The following is a 26,718-nucleotide window of genomic DNA, read 5'->3' as shown; positions in this document are numbered from 1 at the left end:
GTCAGGGTGTCAGTGTTCTTTAAATAGATTGTAAATTAACTTAAATTATAGAATTAACATTTACCATAATGACTAATCCAGTTAAAATCTATTTTTAAAGAGTACTATCAACATCAATCTAGTATTCTGGGCCTCTTAAGTAACTGTTGATTTAATGCATTACTTTTAAGTCTATTATGAGGTATTCAGGCAGCAAAGAACAGACTAACTCATCATCAGACCACAGTCTTGTACTGTGACACTTTTGGGGAGGGTGAGATGAATGAAACGGCACGCTGGATTAGAGTTGCTGACAGTTGAGGACTTAATGTCTTACTGAATATGGTGGAAAGGTAGATGCTTCAGTTTTGGGTTGCTGTGGTATCAGTTCACCAGTTCTTTCACCTCCTGTGTCATCAAACATCAAAATTAGCCCACTGAATTTGACCCAGTAATACATAGGGAGAAGAGCTTTTTCCATGCTTTCTGACAATACAAAATGTTATCACTGAGTTGTGGGCTCTACCCCAAATTCTGAATGGGGTAGCATCAAATGTGCTGTTAAGGTTGAAGATGCTAAAGAAATCAGATTTGTCGGAGTGGGAGGCGGACCCGGAGTAACGATGAGTCTCAATGTGAGTATGATCATTCTCCCTTTATTCAAGCTTTTACAGAGTATATATAGACAGGCAATAAGCATGCGCTAGCGATAGCTATATGATTGGCTTACAGTTTCTGTCCACGCGCATAAAGCAGAAGCATGATTGGTGCTAGGTTGCTGTTCACGTGGAGGGGTCCAGGCCCCCCTTTACTTGTTTACCACTACTTGTCTTCCCCTTTTGTAATGGTCTAGGAATGTTCAAGGACAGCTCACATAGACGTGAGGCCCTCTCTCCATCGTGAAGGCACGATTGCTCACTTCTAAGAGATCATGCCCCTTTTCGCTTAACCATTCTTCCACAATTCCCCCTTCTTGTTTTTGAGCAATCCAGGCTTGGTTCACTACTTTCAGCAGAGCGTTCTTAATACAGCTTAATACTACACATAAGCACAAGCATATAACTACAAGGATTATAAAGATGTGTAAGCCTTCAGTAAGCAACCCTATTAGCCACTGCGGTAGATTTCCAAACAGGTTAGTTAGCCATTCGCCTAATAGCCCATGGTTCTGACAGATTTTACTTGCGTGCTCCTTCAACCACTGCAACTGTTTGTGAATGGATTCACTATGATCAGACAAATTCATGCAACACATACCTTCAAAATCCTCACAACCATGACCTTGAGCTAATAACAAAAAATCAATTGCAGCCCTATTTTACAGAATAGCATGTCACAGGCTACCTTGGTCCTCTAATAGGCTCTCTATTACCTCAGTAGTGATGTTAGCTTGCTTCTCTGCCCAGCAAGCCAATTGTCCTATTTGGTTCAGGGCGTTGCCTGCTGCTGCCCCAGGCACGAAGAGAGACAAACACTCTTTAACAGTAGAGCTGAGTAGGGTAACCTTATCATTACAATTTGGTGAGAGCCCTATGGCTGCCCGTTTACTACGGGTGGTGGTCCTGTTCCCCATTATATTTCCATCAATTTTTGTTGGGTGCCAGCAGTGTCAATTTGCCAAGATAACACGGACCACCCATTACGTATTTTGGAATTCCCTGCCAGGCCCTCTCACCACATATCAAAAAGACGTCTGGCGGCAAGGCCTGTCTGGCGGCAAGGCCTTTGGGGTATCATTGTTCCAAATTGGGTGCCCCCCTTTTGCCTCAGCTCCAAGGGCTCCCAACCCTTGGCGGCTTGTGTCATTGGTGCCACAGAATGAATTATGGTTTTGATAGTCATAATAGGCTGCTGTTGGGGTGATGTTTGTCCCCCCCGTCCAATTAAGTAACTGGTAAAGGTTCATGCCAGTGAGGGCAGGTCCTCCAAAATATATACGTTTGAGTCCAATTGTTTGAAGTGTTCCCAATTCTCATTGATCCCAACAGGTTTAGCTCCTGTGGRTCAATTGCGAGCTCCGTTTTCTGGGGTCGAATTTTAGACTTTGCAATGGACCATCCAAGATATTTCCATGGAGCCGTGCGTTGGATCTTTTCTGGTGCGATAAGTCCCTTTGTCGATAGAATGTCACTTAATTGTGTTAATGACTCATCTGTAAAAGACTTTTCCTGGCAACAAAGAATGTCATCCATATAGTGATAGATTATGGTGTCTGGCCATCGGTTTCGGAGTGGCTGCCATGCCCAGGCAACATAAAGTTGGCACAATGTCGGTGAGTTCTTCATTCCTTGCGGTAAAACAACCCACTCATAATGCTCCACAGGTGCAGCCTTGTTTATTGCTGGCACAGAAAAGGCAAAGCGTTGTGTATCTTGAGGGTGTAAAGGAATGGTAAAAAAGCAGTCCGGTCTGGTGAGGGGATTCATTATGCAGGGAGGGACCTCCCTCTCCTTTTCCTTTGTCTGCAGTTCCACCTTTTTCAGGTGATCCGATAATTCCTGCAGTGCTCTTTCTCCTGGTGATGGCGGCGCTTTATTTCTGGTGTCAGGCGTGTTATCCCCCAAAGACTCGCTGGACGAAAGCAGTGGGGGGTACTCTGATGGAGTCTGGCGTGAGCGGGTGGTCTCGTTGAAGGAGGGTAGAGGCGGCGGCTGCTGAGGTGGTGTAGGCAGCGGCAACGGTGGATACAGGGGACTGTTGCTAGGCAGCGGCGGGGGGGGGAGCACTAGGAGGGGGTCGGCATTCCTTTCCGCCCAAGTCTGTGAGGTCAGCAAGGGGCGTGGCCACCGCCCCTCTTTGAGCCTCCTCCGGCTCTGGGGAAACTTCCGCTTTCTGGAACGCAGCRGGTGACGGCGCTGACGATGCCTCCMCCTCAGAGTTCTCCCGCACCCTTTGCAGTGCCTCCCTGACAGACCGGCACACTGCCGTTAAAGTCTCTAGTATGGTGTTCCAAAGTGCGCGAACAGCTTTTATTGCCTTTTCCTCCTTCTCRCCTCCCTCAGTCATCTTCTGCCACATTGTTCCCCCAAAGTCTTGCCACTCAGACACCAAAAACAACAGGTGGGTGTCAGAAAAGTGACCCCAACACCATCCCAACTTGATCAAATTGTGTACCTGCTTTGCCACAGCATCTATCCCTCTCTTAGAGGATTCTGGCGAGCAACGTGGCTGCAGCGTCAGTTTCCATCGCTGTGCCTGAGAGACGGGGCGCGACCCCACACCAGTGTCTAGCCTGCTGCAGTTTGGGCTAGCACCTCTCAGACGAGGTTTCCCACTCCCCTCTAGCTGCTTACCACAGTCTCGGAGATCTTAGTCGAGCTGAACCATCCTCTGCTACCAGATGCCGGAGTGGGAGACGGACCCGGAGTAATGATGAGTCTCAATGTGAGTATGATCGTTCTCCCTTTATTCAAGCTTTTACAGAGTATATATAGACAGGCAATAAGCATGTGCTAGCGATAGCTATATGATTGGTTTACAGCCTCTGTTCTCGCACCTAAAGCAGATATATGATTGGTGCAGGATTGCTGTCCGCGCGGAGAAGTCTGTCGACTTGTTTACCTCCTTGTAGCTTCTTTCTTTTGTGCTGTTCAAGGACAGCTCACATAGCTGTGGGATCCTCCCTCCATCGTGAAGACAGGATTGCTCACCTCTAAGAGATCATGCCCCTTTTCGCTTAGCCATTCTTCCACAGGTACTGAGGGGGTGGCAGTTACTGTTCTGTACCTTGTGGCAAGACGCACTTTCTACCTAAACTTAGCTTTAACCAGTGAAAAACATGAGGTGAAAGGTGGTTGAGGGTGGAAGGAATGAGTCTACATTTAAATCCACAATACTGGTTTTGCTGTTAAAACATCACTTAAGTCATGCTGGAAAAGTTTGCTTTGTCACAGCAGTTCATTTGTGTGGAAAACGGTTTTTATTAGAGATTCATACTATATCTGTTAATTCACTACAGTGGAACTAATGTTCCAAAAAGTGCATTCAGGCAGTGCAAATTATTTGGACAACACTTTGTGAAAACAGTATGTAGTATCTTCAGAAAAGTAGGTAGTTTCATGTTCTTGGAACTATTAACTCTTGCAAGACTCTATGCCTATATAGCTTATTTTTCCTTTTTTGTTCTGTGCCAGAAGATAGTAATGTTAAGTGCAGTGAAAACTTGAGCAAGTGGAGAGGAGAATATGGCTTTTTCTGAAAAGCATTTAATACTTGTAATCTAAACAATACTAATCACTCAATCTTTTTTTACTTGAACTTGTTTGTAGAAGAAACAAACTTGCAAGCTTGTGTGAATGGATATAAAGCCTTCTCAAAAGTATGTTTGTTTACAGAAGCTGTAGCTTCTTGTGATTAGCTTTGAATTGATGCTCACCATTATCAGCATGGTCTTCTAGACTTTAATACTAAAATTCAGGCTTTATGGTACATTTCCTTGCTGAATGCATTTAGGTATTCCTTTCTTGCATCAATGTTTGAAGACTCTGGAAAGGGGAGGAAGATGTAACTAGGAAAGGTGTATATATTCTAAACTTTTTGAGGGAGAATAAAGTAGGTTTTTGTCAAAGTGGTAATTGAAGCCTGTTGCAGCTTTCTCACATGACAGATGTGTTCCTGCCATTAATATGGACAGACTTAGATATCACTTTTCAAGTATATGCAATTGTTAAATAAAATGCATCAAGAAACAAGTTCAAACAATATTATTCAGTTTTCAATATAATCTGGAATGAATAGTTTTCCTTTTAAATTTTGTGGTATTAAAGTATTTTCTTTTGATGTTGTATAATGCATAATACTGAACTAAAGCACATTGCATTTAAAATTGTTTTGTAAGAAATGTGAGTAAGTGATCCTCAGGGGGCTCTGCAAATCCATGACCTTGATTTATACTGACAGCTTTCCATGTCTATAGATGGAGTATAACAATAAAATGATGAATTAGGACCGCAGTGCATTTTTTTGAAGTAGCTTCACAGATGTAGTTTGCATCTATGCTTTCATTAATGCGTTTTGCATTGAAACAGTTTTACATTGCCTTAGGTAATAATACAATAGTTGTCAGCTCCAGATTGCTATTTGAATTCAAGGCAGAGTAATATGTTACTTGTGCAATGATAGGCAGATTAATTTGAGTGATCTTGTACATCTCATTTAGCATGTCCTTGAAGGATGACTATAATTGTCTTTGTAATTTTTCCCAAAACATTTAATAAGCATTATTTGATCTCTTATGAAACTAAAGTGATACTTTCTCTCCATCCTGAAAGAGGAGGCACTGCAAAGCTCAGTCTGTCTACAGACAAACTTAATGACCTTTTCATGCCTAATCTTTGTCCAGAGTATAATTTATTTTTCTTGCAGCTGACTTGCTAAAAGGAAAAAAGCCTTAAAGCTTCTTGTAATCTAACCTTAAAAGCACTAGTTTACTGCCAATTTTTTCTTAAGTAGGCCTCAAATGCTTGAGAAAGCTACAAGTTAGTAGCATTCAAGGTAAATACCACTTGTTCGCTTTAATGTTATTTCTTAAATAACTGCACTTCTTTTGTATTTAAGATTGCTATGTTTGCTTCTCCAGGAAGCAGGAAATACACAACACATTGTTTTAGTATTTTGGTTAACAGCCTGATTTCTACTGCACTTTTGGAGTTCTGTAGAGATCAAACTGCTGGCTCAAAGATATGTACTTTGAGATTTTAGAGATTATTTGGGAAGTATATTACTCTTGGTAGCTGTATGTTCCTCTAAGCCTGGAAAGAAGATGGAATTATGTGGAAGTTGGCTATCATCATGCTCACTTGCCCTGTTTAGTATTGTAACTGAGTCAAAGATAACTTTGACAGCTAGGTGAATAGTGTTCAGCAAGTACAAAGTTTGCTGCACATACAGCTGTACATAGCTGTACAGCCTGCTGTAGTGCAGAGGCTACTGTCTTCAAATGCTGTAACTCTTTTTTTAGTTTCTGCATCTTATAAACCTCAACTGCATTTTTTTCTTCACTTACTGGTCTTACTTTTTAGAAGGTTTATCTCTGACTCTGTAAGGTGGAGTTAAACATCTTTAAAAAGATAAATGAAAGCGAATATGTTGGTGTAAGGCAGCAACATACTGTAGTGATGAGTTACAGAAATAGGTAAACAGGTATTCAGTGCAGTATTCATGTTGTATACAATATATCACACAGGAAATGCCAAACTGAACTGACATGTTCAATAAAGTCAATCCATTCTGTGCTTTGGGTTTTCCRCCATCTTTTAAAATTGTGTTCTTGTAGCAACTAAAGATTGGGTTCTAAAACTTGTCGAGAAAGAACTGAAGTTTTACTAGTTAACATAATGATTGCTGTATTCCACCTGTACGGAATGAAATTTTACAGAAACCATCAATGAGATAGTCTGCCATCTTCAGATGTATTTCAGAGGCTTTCCTTTGCTTTTGACAGTTTGGGGAGGTTGTGTGAACAACTGCCACTTACTGCTTCTGGCCATTTTCACATGCTGTCATTCTAAAGATTAAATCAGAATAGAAGAAACTTATTTCCAGAACATTATTATACATAGTAGAGTTTTTAGTCTGCTACTCTTCTGTAGCAGACACTTATTTGTAGTGTCAAATCATTTTTCAAAACTGTGCAGTCATAGTGCACAGAAATGGAAAAGGTACAGTATCAAGAAAAACTGCAGTCCTAGCTCCTTTTACAGGCAGTGCTACTGAGCCTGTGTTGGTGCATATATTATGAAAGTGCACTAGACTTAAGCTAGTACAACTAGATATTCATCTGCTCTAACAGAACTGACACCAAAAAGGGGCACTATCTATGAAATATTGCTCAGTAGTCATCTGAACTGTATCAATTGCTCTAGCAGAGGCTATTGGAAAAGGTGCTGTAGTGTGACTTCCCTAGTACATATATAAAAAGCTTTATGCAATGATTACAGAAAACCTTCTATATCAAAATATACCTGAAATAGATTTTTTTTCTGAAAACTTCATATTTAAACAAATGAACTTGTTTGACTTGTATGTCTTTAAATTATTGCATAAACTAAACTTAAGGTTAGGCTTTCTTTTAAAATTGAATAGATAAAACTTTAAAGATGTAGTTGTGGAATTCTTGCATTTGGTCATACTTTCAGCTGAAGTCTCAAAACAAACTTGTAAGAATACTCAATACAAATACAAAAAAGTTGTTTTTTGTACTTTTATACAGTGACTTAATTGATTTTTCCTGATACTTTCGTTGGCTGTTTTGTGACCTCACTAGAGGGCGGTGCTGTGCAACAAATGTGCAGAAGTTCTCTGACAAACATTTTGCACAAGATATGTTTTAAAAAATACCTTGGCGATAGCACTTAAAAGCCACATGTTTGATACATGGATCTGTAAAATAAATGCAACAGGGAATCTTTCTGCTGCACAGGAAGCACTTTTTGAAGTCATAAGTTTAATATCTGTTAAAGCTGGTAAACTACCCCGTTATGGCACTGATTGTGTGCCAAGGTGATCAGAAACAATTTTAAAATCTATCTTGCATGCCCTGCAACAAGGAGAGATTGTTCTGTTTGTGCCACTCTATTCATTAGGCAATATTAATTGGACATAGCAGATTTAGAATATGAAATATAATTAACTTCAAATTAAACTGTAATACCTTGATGGCTTCAGGCTTTTTGCAGTAGGTGTTCAAAACTGACTCACTTAACTATAGATGTGTTTTTCTAAAGGTGTTTGCTGTATTAATGGTTTCACTGTGTTAATTTTTTGTGTGCTTATGGCTGATCTGCCTGCTTATTAGATACTCCCACCTTAATACACCTTTTTCCCATGGAACACTGTGCTAGCTTGTGCTGTCTAAAAAGTGGTAGACTAGTGGTTATGATTCTCAATAGAAACTTTCTAATTTTTTTAATACTCATGTTTGAAGTACTTGCTGCAGCTCCTATAAAACTAACTCTACAGCTTGTTCTCATCTCAGCTTCATTTGTTTTTTGTCAGTCTTGTGCTTATGACAGTGACTATTGACATGTGTAGTAGCTAATAAGGTTATTGCCTATATGAGCTCAGCAGCTCTAAGGTGTGTTGTAGGATGCTGAGTCTGCAAGAGATGCTTTGAATGTTCCTTTTAAGTCTAGTTTCTTCAGTCTTAACTGTAGAATGTGAGAATAGCTGGATCTGCTGCTGATATATCAGAGGATGGAAAGGAACATGACTAAAGATTTTGCAAACCAGAAGTAATGCTGATATGTAACTGCTGAAGAGGTATTTGGTGCTATCTGCATGGAATATAGACTATATTTGGGGTCTGTGGTACAGTATTGAGAGAATAGCTGAGTAAGCTTCTTGCTGTTCATGAATTCCTACTGATACTGCATAAACAGCATTGAACTCATCTCTGCTGTTTTTGTTTGACTTATAGGCTCATGGCTTGCTGATGTCAGATTTCTGTGAAAATTCCTGTCTAACTAGCTACTACTTCTGTGAATAGCAAATAAGTGTTAGGAGTTTTGTTTCCTTTGATAGGATAAGCTGGGTTCAACTATCTTGTGTTACTTACCCTGGTTTTCTCCTGTCTTTAGAATAAAAGCCTGCTGACTTCAAGAAATATCTGAAGTGTAAATGTGAAATAGCTGCATCTGTCCAGAGAGAGTATGTGGGCAGATGGGCAAATCAAATGAGACAGTTTTAGAATGATGCCTCTTACTTGCACTTACAAGGTAGTGAGCTCTTAGTTTGGCTTTCCAGTCCTTAAACAGGAAGAGGCAAAACTCTTCTATGGATCATTTGGGGGGGTGGGGGGGTGAAAAGGAGGAATTTTTAAAATAAGTTACTTAAACTACAAATTTATTTTTTTTGCTTTTTCCCCCTCTACTGTAAAATGGATTTTGGTGAAGTTGCTTGGGTATTCAATAACAGCAGTGATAGTACATTGCACCTTAAAGAGCAAAGCTTGCAGTGTGTACTGTCAGATACCTGCCTGGGCAGTTAGTGATTAATACCAGTTCAGTTAATTCTGAAGAGCCTGTAGGGAAATACCACAAACATATATGCTCTGGTTGCTTGTTATAGTTGGATGACTGTGTTTTTAGTGTAGTTCCTCTTATGTCAGACCTAACCTTTCTAGGCAAAGGTTGGCTGAAAAGTCCTGGAAAGTTGTTCCAGTGGTGTAAATAAATTATACACCTGAACTTTTAATAAAACAAAGTTAAGTCTTGACATATAAGTCTTAAACTATCTTAACCATTTTTTATCTGTTTGTGTCTGCCAAATCTTGAATAAATAACTCTTCAGGATTGGTTTTTTACCTTGGCTTTAATTTTAATATTTAGCCTTGGTTTTCTTGTTCTGTCATCTTTGCTTGCTTTTTTGAGTTGCAGATGCCTAAAATACTAGCCCATGAATAACTTAATGCTTATACAAACCAAGAGGATTAAAACTTTTTTCAAGAACAGGGGAGACTTGAGCTTCTGCATCAGCCTGAAGGGAAGTGCTGTTTCAGCCCTTAGGCTGAACCAATAATAGCTTCTGTGCAGGCCTGTGACACACTTTACATGGAATGACTCATCTTTGTCCCTTGTTCAATGCATTAATATCTTGAGGGGCCAGTGTGGCTTATTTTCCTGCTGATGGTTTGAGGCTTATTTGCATATTCATTTCACTTAGTATTAGTATCTCTTGTAGTCAAGGAAAGGACTTACTCAGGCTGCCTCTATCACTGGAGTGAGCTTGACCTTCAAGCATGTAATTCACTTCTGTGAAAACAAAAAACAACATTTTACCATAAGACTTCCAGTGTGCTTTGCAGAAATTTATATTAAGGTTTAAAACTCTAGATTTTATTACTTAACTATTTCTGAGTAAAACTGTTAGCTGATAATTGCTGTTTGAATAACAGGTGGAGGCCTTTGCTTACTGCTGAAATGTAACTGTTAAGTTTAGGCTTGTAAAATTACATATGCCTATTGTCAGTCATGTGCTCTCATTACTGTATCTGTTTCTATATACTAAGTGTACTTTACTTGAGTTGGAAATGCTTTGGGCTCCACAGAGGGGCTTTGCTTAGATTGCAAACTTCACTCTAGTGATAAAGGTGGATGGTGTGTTAGTACAGTCACCTAATTTCTGGGGTTATACTACTGGCAGCTAGTCCTGAGTAGAGTTTCTCAGGGTCAATATCAGACCAGTACTAACCATACTAACCATTCTTCATAAAAGTCCTGGATGATGGGATTGAGTGTACTCTCATCAAGTTTGGGATGACATCCAACTGGGAGAAGTAGATATGTTGGAACAAATAGCCTCCATACAGAGACATCAACAGGTGGGAAGATTGGGCTGATAAGATTTGCATAAGGCTTAATGTTTAGGCCTCCTTGGGATTGAATTATCCCAAGCAGCAGTTCATACCAGGGTCTGGCAGGGGTAACTCTGCTGAAAAGGACAGGGAGGTCCTAGTGGGCAGCAAGCTGAACAACAAGCCAGAAGCATGCCCTGAAGGGCAAACAGTGTTTTGGGCTGCATCAGCAAGAGCTACAGCCAACACATTGAGGTGGCTATTCCACTCTACTTAGCACTTAGGATACTGTGTCTGGTTTTGGTCCTGCGCTTTAAGGAAAAACTGAGAAACTGGAGAGGGCCCAGTGGAGGGTTATGAAGGTGATCAAGTTTTCCAAACCTTTAACCTATGAAGAAAGTTTGCAGGAATTGCTTGGTCAGCCTGGAGAGGAGCACTCAGTGCTCTGATTCAGAGTGCTAAGTGTCTTGATCTCCTTCAAAGGAGGAGAGAACAAATTCCTCTAGTGGGAGAACTGAGCCATTCGTATGGACAGATATGAAGTTCAGCTGAAGTTAAATTCTTTTTCTTAGCTAAAGTATTCAGTCTTGTAAGTAGAGATTTGTGTGCTTATGACTGAGTTGCAGTCAAATAACTTTTTCTAGAATGTCTTGGAAAGCATGAAATTCCTTTTTGCCTTGACTAGCCTCTGAGATGTCTCTTCCTTGAATATCTTCTACAGCATGAAGCCCTAAGATAAGGACTGAAATTACTTTTTGTAGCTGAAGAAAATGGCATTTAACTTTATTGGGAATAGTCTGTAAATGGTGCTGCAAAAGTTTTAAGCTGTACTTGTGGGTGAGTAATGAAGAAATCTCAGCTTTGAAGTCCTGAGATGCTGAGCAGATAGCTAATGAAGTCAACTCTATTTTTTAGGAATCTCTTAAATAAAACCAGTTCTAATAACATGTATTGCCAGTTGTTAAAGGTCTAGGCAAAAAAATGTGTTCTTCACTAATATGCACTAATATTCAAGAACTATTTTAAGAAAAATACTACTTTTCCTGTTCCAGAATATATTTTAAACTGATTTAATATATCACTTTCTTTGGGTTCAAAGTCTGTTCAGAGAAACATGCTGTATGCTTGTTATAATTAAATCTGACACTGTTCAAATAACTTACCGATAGCTGTCATTCTGAACGTAGACCTAATTCCACAGCAAGTGAACAGTACCACCTCTGACTACTAAACTGCTATGTTCTGTCTAATCCTTGGCATATTGCTTAAAATCATGGAGGAGTGTCACTTGCAGAGTGAGCTTGTGGGCTTGGTGAAATGGTTGTTATAGTAATCTTTTCATGAGCTACAATACCAGTAAATAAGGTCTTTAACGGTTAGAGGAGCTTGGTAACAGGATATATGGCAGGTTGAGAAGTACACCAAGAACTGGACAGCCTTTTTTGCTCCGAGTACACTGCCTGAAAGGTTAGTATGTCAAAGTAGGTTTTCAAGCAGGTTAGATAAGCTTTGTTTACAGAAAGCTCATTTGGTCTGGGGACACCTATAATGTGCTAGCATTTGTCTTGAATGTTGTCCTCAGTGAATTGTGAAGCTGTGCTCAAATGAGGGAGTATGCCTTGTATCTAAAACTGGTCAGATCTGAAATTACATGATGTTCAGATATCAAGAACTCCAATGAACTGCATGTGTTAATGCAGATTGCCTGTTCAAGAAAAGCCCTGCCAATCTCCCCACAGATAACCTCCCACCCCCAATAAAACAAAGCCTATGACTTATGTTTCTAAACTGCTTGGAGAAGCTTCTGACCTTGGCTCTGATCTATAAGCTTCATGGAGGTGGGGGCAGGGGGAGTACTGGCTTTTTGTTTACCTCACCTGGTGTACTTGTTTTCCTATCAGTGGAAAGGAGCTTATGACTCTACATTGGAAAAATGTGTGCATAGTGCTATATAGAAGCTGGAAGACACTTTGAACAATATAAGACTTATAACTAGGAGTAAGTCTCAAATACCTATTTGTCCATAAACTACGTAGCTTTGGAACATAACTGATTTTAGGTGTTGCCTAGTTTGTGACTTTTCTCTTTAACTGCAGGAATTTTTTTAGTAAGCTAGGTTTCTGTATTGTCTTGGTGATTTCATTTTAGTTAAAGCTGAGTGCTTTAGGCTACAAAGAAATTGCATGTGTATTTAACTTCTAAAATTACTTATCTGTTTAAACTCAATATATCTAATTCCTGTATTATACAACATTTTTATTACTATCTAAAGTAGGGAGGTTAACCTTTTGGGAAGGTAAGTGACTTGAGCAAAAACAGACAGCCTTGGAAAAACCTCAGTCAGCTATGTGTTGGGGAAGTCTTAACACATACTATAGTCTCAGTGATCCTGAGAAGATAAGTACTGTGGAAACAATGTGGGACACTGGAATCAGCATGGCATGTTTTAGATTTGTTTTGCTCATAAAAAGATTGGTAGAATTGTTTTTGTTCTAATCTCTGTGAAAGGGAAAAATAACTGAGATACCTTATAGCTGCAACATGTAGTAGGCTTATCAAATGAAAATATGTAGCAGAAAATTTGAGTATGTATCTTCTTATTTTAGGCTTATGGTATGTCAGCTTTGCCTCTGAACTTGATTAAGGGAACTACCAGTGCAGCATATGAACGTTTGGAGAACACTGAAGATATTGAAGAAGTGGAACACCACATATTAAGGATTAAATCAAAGGTTTGGTGATCACTGCTTGCTTGCTTAATGTATATTTTTTTCTTGCTTGGCTTACTAGTTTATGGTCATATTGCATTGAGGTTTTTGTTGCAGACAAATGGAAAGAAGGACAAGTTGGAAGTGATTGGGTTGTAATTTTGATTATTTGGGAACAAATGCAATAACTTGTGTAGTACAGGTTGGGGTTTCTTTATCAGTCCTCCAGCAATAGTTATTTGTACTATATCTCGCTAATGACAGTGCTGGTCTCCCATTGATAGGTTAAACTCATTAAGCTAAAGTCCTACTTGAATGTATGGATGGGATGTTTTGTTGTAGAGATTAGAAACATTATCTGGTAGTAGATATTCCTGAAGTGAAGTTATGGCACCGTGTGCTGATACTTATTCACCTCATCAGCACTGGGCATTAGCTGCATGGAGCTGCTGTGAGTTAAAAACTTCAAACTATTCCTCCTGTTTGAATAACAGCCCCAAATATTCTTGCTTCCCATGTAATGTACCTTACTGTTAAGAGTCATTTCTGTGTGAAATGCGTAGATATGAAAATCTCAGTTATGAATCCTAAACATCCTTAGGATGTTAACACTACACCATTTGATGTAAATCCATGGGCGCTTCTCAGCTCACTGAAATGCTGTGTGTAAAATAAGCAGGACAGTTCCAACAACCTGAGATCTCAAGCTGAAGGGGGATGGGATTTTTCTCCTGTACTTACAAGATGCTAGGAAGGACTTTCCCACACTGCTTTCCAACCCACTAAGAGTGGTTTGACTAGTGTTTTCAAAGCTGTGAGTGGGGGGCAGGGGGGACTACCAGAGTATTTTCTTTCATTCTGGCAGTCCAGGCATGCAGTTCTGTGCCCAGCAGTGACAGCAGAACCCCAGCAGTGCTGAGCCAGTTCCAGCAGTCTGATTCTCTTGATACTTGATTACTTTCATATGGTAGTGGTACCTTCAGTGTTCTAGAAATCCTGTTGGCTTGTGAAACCTAAAGTAGTATGCTTGGCTTTAAATTCAAAAGCTCTGGTTTTGTGTGGAGTATGACTGTGGCAGATGCATCTTTATTGTTGAAACCAGCAATGTTAGAGAAATGAGAACTGCCTGAAATAGTAATACTTGTTGCAGAAAGCTTTCTATTTTGTGTTACATTCTGAGCTTACGAACAACTTGTCCTGTTATGAAGTCTAGGTATACACTGTGACAAGCAGGATCAAAAAGTACAAAGACTTTCTACTGAGTTATGTATATATTTTAATGTGACCATTTGTACAAACCAATTTTCCTTAGTTTATGGATTATGGTCAGAACACTGCCTCAGTGTTCAGTTAAAATCATAAGTTCTTCACAGTTGCATTTGCATGAAAACATGAAGGTAAAAGTGTTATTGAAGTTACCTTAACAATGAAAGCCTGCAGAATTACAAATGCATGCCAGTTAGTCTAGTATAAAGATTCACTATGTAGTCCAGTCTTCTATTGCTAGTATACCTGATAGCCTTGCTTCATTAGTCTTAAACATAATTGGAAGTGAGTGGAAGCCTGGACTGTGGGTTTAAGAGAGTCTCAAGTCATTTTCAAGTGCTGAACAGGATATGGGGAAGATGTCCTATTCTTAGAACTACATAGTGATCTCAAGTTGTTACATATATCTAGAATGTGATCTTACTAATCTAGCAACTCTGAGAAATTTCATCTAAAGCAATGGACTTGTTTTAATAACTTTACCTAGATATGCAGTGCTTCACTAATTACAGGAAGGTTTCTTTTACAGTAAGAAAACAGCAAATAGAGAACTAAAATTTCAGTTTTCAAAGTAGTGGTGGATGTACTAAAAGAACCTTTCTTATCTAAGGATCAGTTATACAGTAGCATCAGTGTGTTAAATGCTTGGATCAGTTACCTGACACCTCTTTCACTAATTATACTTATTAGTATGCAATGGAGATGCAGTCCTTTCTAAAGCAACCTCATGTTCCTGTAACAGAGCCTTCTCAGTATTCTGAGGCTTGGAAGTGAGCTATATTCTTAAACGTAGGAATCCCAAGACTGATGATTATCTAGTACTCAGCTGGTTCTTTGGTACAATGGTGCCTTTTGGATTTTTAAAGTTAGTTTTCAGAGCAGTAAGATGTCTTGTTCTGGCAAATGAGAAACATTGCTGGGTGTCTGAAGGAGTAGTAGAGTGCTGGAAGGAAAATGCAGATACTAAGCTAAACATACTGGCTTAGTCATGGAATTCTGGTTGGAAGGAACCTTGAGTTCATCAGGTTTACCCCCTATATAAAGCAAGGCCCCCTTTCAAGTTGGATCAGCATGTTCAGCTTGCATCTGGGCACTTTAAATATCTCCAACTATGGAGATTCCCCAAACTAGTCTGATTTTTTTTTTGACCACCCTCACTGGGAATTTCCTTCTTAACACCTAATAGGAATTTCCTGTGTTGCAACTGGTAACTTGACTTTTGCACCTTGTCCTTCTGTGCATAGAAAGTGTGAATCATTATACAACAAACTTCCTGGAGCTGTTGTGACTTGCTAAACCAGATGGTAAATCTATTCTTGTTTCCATTCAGTTGTCTTAATCTCATGCATGATATTTTGATCATCAGTGCAGAGATGGTCGGCCTCTATCATCAAGGGATAGACGGGCTGTACAGCAACTTGAAGAGAGACTAAGGACACTTCGAAGGAGAGACAGACATCTGGAATTTATTGAGAAAAGCTGGTGGGCAAAGTTCTGTGAAGCTCTCCGACCTCTAAAGGTAAAGTTCTGACTTTTTTCCAAGATATGAATTGCATACAACTTCCAGGTTTCTTCCTCCCTTAAATCATAAGCCAATTTTATCATATTAACATGCTGGATCTCAGCTGTTTTGTTTTCTTACACCAGTGACAGCCCTACAGCAAGCTCAGGTGTTTGAGCTCTTAGATAAGCTTTTAATTTTTTAAGATGTGACTGTAAGATTAAAAAGGCCAACACTTATTGTCATTAGGCTGTACAATGAAGTGTCTCTTTTCCTGAACTTTCAAGGTTGGATTGGCATATTTTAGAAGACCAGCTGCTGCTGAAGGCCTTCAGAGAAGTATAGTACAGTTAATGCTGTCTTAAGTGTGGAGGGCTAGATTACTCCTCTCAAACCTTTTCTGTCCCTCTTTCATGGGACTTTGATTTTTCTCACTCTTGGGGAGAGCTGAAAAAGGGAAGCTGTAGGCAATTGTTGTGCAAGGCTTTACTAATAGTAGCTGTGCTGGCAGACTGGTGCAGATTGTAGGTGCTGACAGTTGTCTACCAGTTTAGCTGTGTCAGAAGTGGTGTAGTTAAATTGATAGAGGCTTTCTTCCTGCCACCACATCTTCCTGCATCCACATCAGGGAGGTTGACAGCATAAGAGGTGTGAATATTTCATGTCCTAAGTTTGCATAGTGACAACTGTAGAGCTTGTTACATAAAGCAAAACACTTGGTCAATAACAATTTTTAACCCATGTTTCCTAAGTTACAGGCTGAAAAGTGTAGAATACCATACAACAGTATAATTCTTATCTGCAAGGAATCCAGCTTTGATTCTTGGTCAATGTAAAACTGTTCAATAGTGTTGCTTTTGTGCCATCAATTTTCTTTACTCTGTTAATGGGTGATGTCTGCTTCTTTAAGTTCTCATGTTGCTTTGGGGCTGGTTCAGAGGCATGGGATAGCTATCCTAAGTTGATTGAGGTTTTTATAGCTGCTCCACAAGCTCCTCTGAGAGAACTGGTCAGGCAAGTATTCTTTTTTGGAGGGGCAAATATTATACTTTTAATATATATTAATACTTTTTTAGCTCATTTTACAAATACTGCCTAAGGCTGTGCATTATCTGGTCATACCTGCTCAAAATGAATTATGTCCTAAATATGATTATTTAGTAATACTTTGGAACTGTCTGTAGCTGAAATGTTAGTTTCCCTTTTGGGAGTAGGGGTAGGAAGTAGAAAGCTCTCTGAATACCTCAGAAGCAAGGATGATGGGAGGAGGARGAAGTTTAGAAAGCTGAAGGGAGGTACTCAAAACGGTATAAGCTGGGCATAAGTAACTTCAGAAAAGCTCGATCTGCTTGCAACTTAATTATGTGGTAGTGGTAGAAAAATACACTAACACAACTGATTCTTTAAATCTCTTTGGCCCAGCTTATTAAACTCAAATGCTATTCAACATTCTAGTATGACCTAGAAATGGCACACCACTTCCCTTTTTACTGTTGAGAATTGCTTATTTTGACACATTTGTTTTCATTCTTTACTTAGCTGTATGTTTTTAATTCCATGTGTTCAAATGTAAGACAAAGCTTTCTTGGAAAATTATTTCTTACTGTCCTCTACTTCAACCTTATCTACTAGTGTAGAGGTTTTCTAATAGTAAGATGCCAAAGGAGCTCATCTGAGGCAGCAGCATAAGCTGTAGTAGTAGGTGGCATTATTTCTACTGATTCCTTTTTGTAAGGACTGCATTCTTGCATAAAAATATGGTTCACTAACAATTACTGTATGCATAATAGATTGCACAGCAAACTGAATCAGAAGACCCAAGCAGACAGTTATACTGTATTACTTTGGCTGATCAGCCATGAGAGCAAGGTGGTAGCTGTGCAACCCATTCCATAGCACATGTACAAGTTTAATGGGATGGGTAGACAGACATATCTGCTCTGTAGCTGGGAGATGCAAGGAAGTGGCCTGATGATGGAGCAGTCTTAAGTGTGTGAGAGGCAACAGCATAGCTTGAGTTGGGATGGCATTAAGGTCCTGCTCTCAAAAGGCAGAGGTGAGGAAATAAGATGTTAAGGGACTAGAGAGCAGGAAACAAGGTTGTCTTGCATTGGAAGTCAGACCTCTTAATACAGATCAAGGGCTGCCCCTTTTTTTTTGTAATGACCTTACTGAATTCCTCTGTATGCTGTCTGGCTGAAACAGAAGCTTTTTATTTTCACCTATTCTAGTACTAAAAGCTTTTCATCATCAGTGGATAGTCCTGTTCCTCAGACCAAGAAGTCTTGTTTGGTTAAGCACTATTCCTTGCAATGAAATTAAACATACTAATGTTTTCAGGTACTTAGATTCTTTTTCATTCCTTTTTTTGAAACTGTAGACAAGACTTTACTTTTTTTGTCTCAACTTCACAAGCATTTTCAGTTACTTTCCAACATCTTTATTTTAGATTGTGGGGGGAGTATTCTTTATCATTGTGGCGCTGCTCTTCACTGTGTCTCTCTTCTTGTCAAAGTAAGTGCATTTCAACACTTTTCTAAACTGCTTAAATAATATTCTAATATCAAAATCAGTTATGTATATAAAGGGGTTGTTTGCTTCAAGTCAGCACACTTTTTYCTGTGATATGTTTCTGTAATTAGTGTTGCATTTCTCATTGTAATAGCATATGTTGAAACTGAACAAAACTTGCTAAAACAGATTGGAAAAAAAAGGACTTGGTTCAGCTTGATTAACTGTGTACTGCTGCAAACTGTTATAATTCAGCAGAGAAATTAAACATACTTTAAAGTTTAATCCAGACCATAGAAACATTTTCACTGTTTGAATGAATCTAAATATATGTAGATACTTGTTGGGCTGATGCTCAAATTCATGTGATGAATGACATGTATAATGTACTATCCTGTGTGTTAATTAGTCATGATTGTTTCATGGAGTTGAAAGCAATATAGACAACTGGAAATCTGGTGGATTTTAATGAAGATTGACACTTAACCTGAGATCTCAATTTTCACACTTACTTTTGAGACTGGGCAAACGACCTGTATGAACAAACTAGGGAAAAACTAAAACACCAAGAAGGTGTAGAAGTCAAATAATATATGTTTTTATAGGACAAGTGCAGTTAGGTGTGATAAAACAAAGTGTGTCTATCTGTAAATAAAAGTGAAAGCTTTCAGTCTCTGGGCTTAGTTTGGTGCCTTAACAAGCTGACCTTTTAATCAAATTGAAGATAAAGCTTTGGGAGGACCATAGTACTTAACCAATTGTTCCTAATTACTGCAGTTTGGACAAGGCTTTACATTCAGCTGGCTTTGATTCTGGATTTATAATCTTGGGAACTAACCTGACCAATCCATTGAATATGCTTTTACCTGTTCTTCAAACAGTAAGTAAACAGCTGGTGATACACATGTCAGGATGCTGCTCTGTTTCCTAGTAAGCTGCCAAAAGGCAAACTGCACTTAAAGTAATTCAGTAAAAGAAAACTGCACGTTCTGTAGAAGAAAGATGGCTTCCTTAACAACCTATTTTAGTTATCAGAGGATATTAATGTGAAAATCTTGGGTGGATGGGAATCAGTTGCTGGAGGAAGGTAGTACTTGAAGCAGCAATAACTTTCAGCTAGTAAGAACTTAGTAGTAAGGAAAAGTGACACCAGCTGTGGTGGTTATGCTCAGACTAAAAAGGAATGCATTTTTTTGCCTGTACACTAGTTTGAGTTGTTAGTTCCTCCAATGTAATAAATACATTCTTTACTTTTTAATATTTATCACACTTTGAAAGATATAACATACATAGCTATACAGAATATATTATGTATTCATTTATTACACCTTTAAAACAATATATAAGATCAAGCAGTTCAGAACAAGCCCTGAGTAAGAACAAGCCATTGCTAAAGTAGGGTTGGAAAGCAACAAAGCCATGTATGAATTTGACAATCGGTCAAGAGTGAGTTAACAAAGATGAGCCTTAATGTAAGCCAGTGCTGCTCTTTCCCTGTTGTACCAAACTAATGTACATGGAGACAGTTCAATGTATTGCTCATCTCAGGGTTTCTAAATTATTAAACACTTCTTTCCCCAACATGCTACAAAATGAAGTGTTTAACAGTTCTCAGGCTCTTACAAAATTGCTGATTTTTTTCTGGACATGCTTGCATACTATTATAAATATTAAATGCAATGTTTGTCTAGTCCTAAAATGATTATATCATTGGACTTCATGTTAAAACCACTCTCAGAATGGAATTAAGTATTTCTAGGCCTGAAATGTATAACACCTCATTCAAAATTAAGGCAAGCTTTAAGTTAGGAGAAGCATTCAGTTGCTTTTCCAAATTAATTTTTTTGGCTCAATTTGCAGCTAACTGTACAGAAATGTCTAAATGAAAGGTCTTTTACTGCCTCAAGTGTTATCGGTAGAAAGTACTTATTTAGCTACATTTGGGTGAAGAGCTTGTTTTCTAATTTGAACACTTTATTATCATTTTTCCACTGATTGTATGCTTTTTGTTTGTAGGTTTTTCCACTTGATTATATTCTTATTACAACTATTGTTATGTATTTTATCTTCACTTCAATGGCAGGGATTCGAAATATGGGTATATGGTTCTTCTGGATAAGGGTAAATATCACTTAGTGAGTATTATAAGCTAAATTCTTAAGATGTTTAAAAAAATAGTGAGTTGAATATATTCAATATAGAGCTACTCTTTTACTGCTTCATAAACACTGGGTTGTTGCAAACAAGCATTCAGTCTGTATGATGTAATGACTGTTTGTCTATTGTACTATTTCCACTGTTTTTAAAGCTGCTCTTCTGTGAAGTTATGAAGCTAAAACTAATGTCTTAGTGTGGCTAAACACTGCCAACTGACTCCTTTCCCAAGTGTTAAATCATGTGTCACTTGGCTTCTCACTTTTCTAAGCAGCAGTATCTGATTCTGATGTATACTGGAAGCATTTTAATGAATTTGATCAAATTCAGTCTGAAATGTGCACACAGTAATGTCTGACCTGCTTTTTAGGTGGGAAGCAAGCATATCTATCTAGATAAGAGTACAGTGATGGTATGAGTTATCTAAATACAATACCAAAATTATTTGACATTAAATAATACTGTATTTGAAAAAGCTTTGTATTCAACAGTATGTCATTCATGCCTGTGATGCTTGGTTCAATGTTTTCTTGCTTCTGCTCTTGTTTTCCCTTTACTGCTGTCACTCAAATGGCGATGTCCCAACACTGAACAGTGACCCTGTTCTGGCAATGAGTTGGATTTAAAAAAAAAAAAGCTGGATGCACACTGCTTTTCCCCCTCAGCTGATCTTTCTTCCCAGTGTAGTACTGTGCATTTCAGGATTACAGAGGAGTAGTGGCATCTACAGGTAACAGCAGGGTATTATATTGTACCCTGCAGGATAGGGTAGAAAAGATGCCACCACATGATGCCCAAGTTTCTTAGTGCCTGGGAATACTATATCAATTACTTCTTCTGCTTCTAAGTCTGATCAGAGGGCTAGGGATAGATGGCAGCTCACATAGACTAAAGGACAGAGTATTATGCTTGACAAATCAAGGCAGCTTGTGATACCAGTGACAGGCAACACCATTTAAATCTTGCTGTTAACCAGTATTTCAGGAAGTCTGCTGATTTAAGAATATTCTTGGTCACTGATACAGACCAAACTTATTTTGGTGAAATACCTGTGCTCTAGAATTTGGGTAAATATAGCTGAAAACTACTTTGACTCATTGGAATTGAGTTGCCAGAGGACAACTCAGCTTTAAATCCATTGACGGAAGTGGGAGGCTGCTATTCTTTGGGTTAAAGAGGAATTATAACTGTCTTTGGCAGAAATTAGACTTTTCATGTTAATATTTGTATGTTTTCTTGTTTTAGCTTTATAAAATTAGACGAGGAAAAACTCGACCTCAAGCACTCTTATTTCTCTGTATGATACTTCTATTGATAGTTCTCCATACAAGCTACATGATCTACAGTCTTGCCCCTCAGTATGTGATGTATGGAAGCCAAAAATACCTGGTACAGGTGAGACTTGACATGTTTTTAAATTAAAAAGTAACTTGACCTTCTGATTTTAAAAATGTATTAACTGTTTACAATAACTTTTAAAGCTAGGCTGAAAAGTCAGGGTTTTGAAGACTTGTGGCCATCTTTTCAACTATTGCTAGGTCTTCTGGTACTGCATAAGCCAGAAATTGGCTGTATCGTATCCAATGCAACTTCTAATTCCTAGATCATCTTTAGACAGTGTAAAACTTCGGCTATTGCTTTACTCATTTTGATAAGACAGCTGCTAGCCTCTTAGATTTTATACTTGTACACTCATGTTGCTAAATGATTGCAGTGAGGGTTAGGTTTTTGTGCAAGTCTGTCTACAGACCAGAAGTAATGTGTTGCAGCTCTTAAGCAGCTCAACTTGGTATAGCAGAACAATTAATAGTCAGAACAAAGTTAAGTATCTACTGATTAATACCACTTCAAACCCTTTGGACTGCATCTAATTTCAGTAAACTTGTTTCAGTTCTTGCTATTTAGTCTTTTACAGAATTAAGCAGTTAACATTTGTCTTTGCTGCTTTTGTTCATTATTGCACTTCTAAGTTTCTTTTCTCTCTAGTCTCTTCTGTGCCTGAAGACTTTCAGTTCTTGTATTTCATCTTAGTGAGTGAAGGCCTGGGTACTTATAGGAAAGGCCACTGATTGATGCATGCCCATGACCAAGAACATCTTGAGGGTTTTGTAGACAGCTGTTTACCCAAGTCTAGCATCCTACAGGAGTAGACATTGTTAGATCTGATCTTCTAAATGTAGACAACTAGAGAGATCATGAACCGGTTACTCATGTTCAGGCATAATGATGTCTAGATCTCTTGGTGTGTTGTGTTGGGCTTAAGTTTCACAAAAGACAAAACAATTGAACTAAACTGGCTGGTATTTGAACAGGACTATGAATAACTGGGTACTGCTTGAGCATTTGGAATACTTCTGTTAGACTTCCAAAAGACTGCACTTTTGGGAGAAGAATACACTATTTTTTTTGAAAAAAAGCTTAACTGAAAATATGTAGTAAAATGCATAATTCTTCACTATTCTTTTAGTTAAAATAGAGTAGTTACATAAGTTTTTAAGGAAAAATACAAGGAATTGAAGCTGTACTGTTAAACATTCTAGAGAAGTAGAACCTGATCAGCTTGATTAGTGTGCTGAGTGATGTAGTAGAATTGTCACTGCGGAAAGTGAAGTATTCAATAAATGCTACTTCTCTGCTCTCACTACATTGAAATCCAATCTGGTAACAGGAGATTGGTCATCCTGATATAAAATTCAAGCCCAATAATGGGACTACTATAGGGAATTTGAATAATCAATATTTAAACTGATCAAAATGCATTAAACCTCATATGCTAGTTATCAGTACAATATAAACATGCTTAGACATCTCCAAATTGTTTGGCTCAAATTGTCAGAATTAGGATAGTAGCAGCAAAAGCTGAAAAATCAGCTTAGGAAAATGGTTATATGCTTGTATGGTAAGTGTGCATAGACTGTTATGGTGACAAACTAAGTCAGTCTAAAACATGTAGATATACCTGAATTAGTTACGAGCTCAAGTCACTCTGTTTCCAGTTACAGTAGATTGTGGAAGGATGGGAAGGGAGTTTCACCAACTCCTGTGAAGTTTGGTTCTCTGAACCTTTCAGTGACCTGAGGAAATGATCATTAATGATAAAGCTTGCAGGTGATGAAGACTTAGAGGAAAAGCAAATAATAGAGGGCTGCTAAGTTTGTTTTGCTTGTTGAATAAAACAGTATTCCGGTAAAACAGTATTCCGGTAAAATCAAATGTGTGCATGGCAGGGGTAGAGATCAGGAGTTAAACTGCCAACATGCAAAGTGGATGTTTGTTATATAGTGTCTGAACACAGATATACAACTTGTAATGAAAAGGTCAAGAATAGAGCACAGCAACAGGGAGGCTCTTGTCCAGGTGCTTTGACTGCTATTGGAATAAAACACTTGTCAGCACTGCAGGAAGGATAAGCAGGAATGGTTGATGGAGGAGCTGCAAATTTTCATTTTAAAGGATTAAAAATGATGTGGTGAAGACTGCCATCTTGGATCTCTATCTTATGTCCCATTTCAGAGCTGTGTTTAAACTACATAAAATAACAGTGAAAACTGTTTTTACAAGTTATACTTCATGCTATTTTAAGGTATATATTGGTAAAATACATCCAGATTTCTCTGGCATACCAGGTAAACATGAGGTTTTGAGGCAACACCCTCTCAAAGCATCTTTCAGTCTTACTCCAGAATAAAAGTACTTGCTAAATTCTATCTTGATTACCAGATATGAATTTTTTTGTTTTGAAATAGGGAGAGATGGTGGCTAGAATGAAGAAAGACAGATTTTTCTGTGGATGTTTGAGATTAGGAGGTTAAGAGTTATGAATCACAGGTCCTACAGAACTGAAGCCAGGAATATACACAGGAGCTGGGCGACAGAAAGATGCTTTTGTGTATATGGCATGCTTCCTGCTGATGGAAGCTTCATGCATTGAAGTTTGCTTGGTTAGTTTAGCTCTTAGCTGCTTATACACACTCATCACTTTCATCAGTTCATCTAATACCACTAGGAATCAACACTGTATAGACCTAAGCAATATTTCAAGTTAGAGTTTAGGCTGGCAAACAGGGATATCATAGAATCTGGTGGCATGCAAAGATGAGGTATAAAAAGAGTACTTCCTCCTTTTCTTTGCTCTGCAATAATTCCAGACCTTGCAACCTATCAAACTAATTTACCACCAGTATCAATGCTGCATTAGGTTAGAAGCCTATGGCCGCATCTTGAACAGTCTCCTTTGGAGAAGCTACTCTTGATGAGACCTTTTTAACTCTGAAATGCTGTTAGACTTTCCTGGTAAGGGAATATGTTTATAAAAGGGGCTCTTCTGAGGCAATTCATGTTAGCTAGACCAGGACTGTTAGCTTTAATTCTTGGACCATAGGGGTATTCCAAGCATGTCTGTCTCTAGTTAATCAATATCTTCAATTATAACTTCTGTAGGAAACTTGAAAGATTTTCTTGGATATAGTGCCTTTACCAATTGAGGCCCTATATGGGGCTTTTGGTGAACTTGCAAAAGTCATGAAACACTGAGGAACTTTTGGTTTCATCTCTTAAGGCCTTTTAAACATCTACGAAACAGACACAGTAAGTCTTTTTATACCCTTTCACAAATGTCAAGAGTTCTGCCCACATCCAAAACTTTTCAGGCTTGTAGCAGAAACACAACTCTGGCCAGACCTGGTAAAGTGTAATTGCTATTTCTGTTTAACTAGGCCAAATATTCTATTTGTCTGGAAGAAAGACTTCTGTTAGGTGATGCTTGACCCAAAGGGCCAGTAAGGCTTGACTGGCCTAGACAGGAATACAAGGCCAGCACTTGTTGCTGGTGGTCCTGGTAACTTTCCCCAGTCAGGAGCCAAAGCAATAGCACAGTCATTTTTCTTCCACAGCCTTTACCTAGGTACTTCAGTGGAATAGACAGCTAGTATGCTGTACCTCACCCCTCATTGTCATCAGCAGGAATCCAGAACTATCCCTTAGAAAGGGCCAAGTGCACAAACACTTCCTTATGTTCCTGTTCGTGAACATATATGGGAATAAACCATGTAAATATAAGAGGCTGCAACCTAACCTTGTATATCATAGGTTGCTATTTCCTTCAGAGTTCAAATGTGCTTCTAAGAGCTGACACGTACTGAGTCACCATGTTTTTACTTTTTGCCTCCCACTTGCCCTTGGGGAATCCTGCTTTCAGCTTTGGACTGGATGTGACAATAACTGAAATACTGGATTTTGTTACACAGAGTATTTATGCAAAACAGCTGAGACTGAGTGTTCCACCTAATGACCACTAAATGATTTTGGGAAATGGTTCTGTAGCCATATCTCTGCTGTTACTTTTGCATCTCCTCTACTTCTGATTGTTGCTGTGCCCTGCAGAGTTTCAGCTTGAGTTCTATGCTATGGATTCCCTGCTGCTTTTATTCTTGCTGACTCCTCTATGGGAAAGGTAGAGTATTGTTGTAGGGCCTAAATTCCTTTGCCAAGTCAGACAAGGGGAGTTGAAACAAGTCTCCTATAGCTCTTCAAACCATTGGAATTGTAGAGGAAAGAGCAACACAGGTAGAAACACTTTGAAGTCTTCTACTAGGATAGCAAAGATGTTCTTGCTTTTTCTAACTGGTTGGCCATCCTGGTGAGGAAAGCTTTGAAGTAGGAATGATGGGGGAGGGAGGTGGCCTGCAGACAAGTGAGGAATGGTGAAATGGGTTGGAAAGCAGAGTGTTGGGAGATTAGATAAGACTTCAAACAAAACAGGGCAAAAGGGGGGGGGGCACCTCAAATGACTACGCAAATAAGGCAGAGCTGGGAGGACAGCATTATGGGGTAAGCACCCATACTTTTTATGGGAAATCACAACTGGGTGCCCCTCTAAAGTTTTTGTACAGATACACACAGTATGAAGAACAAACAAGGAACTGGAGGTCTGTGTGCAGTTGCAGGGCTGTGATCTCATTGGAATCCTAGATGTGGTGGGATAACTCACATGACTGGAGGGCTGCCATGGATAGATATAAACTCTATAGGAAGGATAGATAGGTCAGGATGATGAGGGGGAGTGGCCCTTTATGTGAGAGCAGCAGGTGTACATGGAACTTTGTCTAAGGACAGATTAAGCCAGCTAAAATCTCATGGTTTAGGATTAGAGGGCAGACCAATATGGCTGATGTTGTGGGTGTCAGCTCCAGATGGCCTGACCAGACAGATGAGGCCTTCAGGTGACTGAAAGAAGCCTTATGTTTACAGGCCCTGGTCCTCATGGGGATTTTGAACTACCCTGATATCTGCTGAAAGGGCAACAGTGA

The 26,718-nt window shown here is 38.9% G+C and overlaps 1 protein-coding gene across 9 annotated transcripts in view; it reads left to right on the top strand.

Annotated features, from left to right (window-relative positions):
- The window catches only part of LMBRD1 (LMBR1 domain containing 1), an 87,241-nt gene that overhangs the window by 35,892 nt on the left and 24,631 nt on the right, over window positions 1-26,718 (top strand). For 4 of the 9 annotated variants that reach the window (XM_026089979.1, XM_026089978.1, XM_026089985.1 and 1 more), the window contains 7 exons: window positions 3,265-3,363; window positions 12,877-13,002; window positions 15,611-15,763; window positions 18,195-18,259; window positions 19,034-19,136; window positions 20,273-20,377; window positions 21,656-21,805. In XM_026089979.1, the coding sequence (XP_025945764.1) occupies window positions 3,265-3,363; window positions 12,877-13,002; window positions 15,611-15,763; window positions 18,195-18,259; window positions 19,034-19,136; window positions 20,273-20,377; window positions 21,656-21,805 (801 nt within the window). Of the gene's footprint in view, window positions 1-3,264; window positions 3,364-12,876; window positions 13,003-15,610; window positions 15,764-18,194; window positions 18,260-19,033; window positions 19,137-20,272; window positions 20,392-21,655; window positions 21,806-26,718 lie in introns of those variants that run through there. The other 5 variants (XM_026089981.1, XM_026089980.1, XM_026089987.1 and 2 more) reach the window with 4 other exon arrangements.

Source organism: Apteryx rowi, unplaced genomic scaffold, assembly GCF_003343035.1.
Source record: "Apteryx rowi isolate R43461 unplaced genomic scaffold, aptRow1 scaffold_84, whole genome shotgun sequence".
Lineage (NCBI taxonomy): Eukaryota > Metazoa > Chordata > Aves > Apterygiformes > Apterygidae > Apteryx > Apteryx rowi.
Note: the sequence above shows the minus strand (reverse complement) of the source record. Positions and strands in the feature narration are given on the sequence as shown.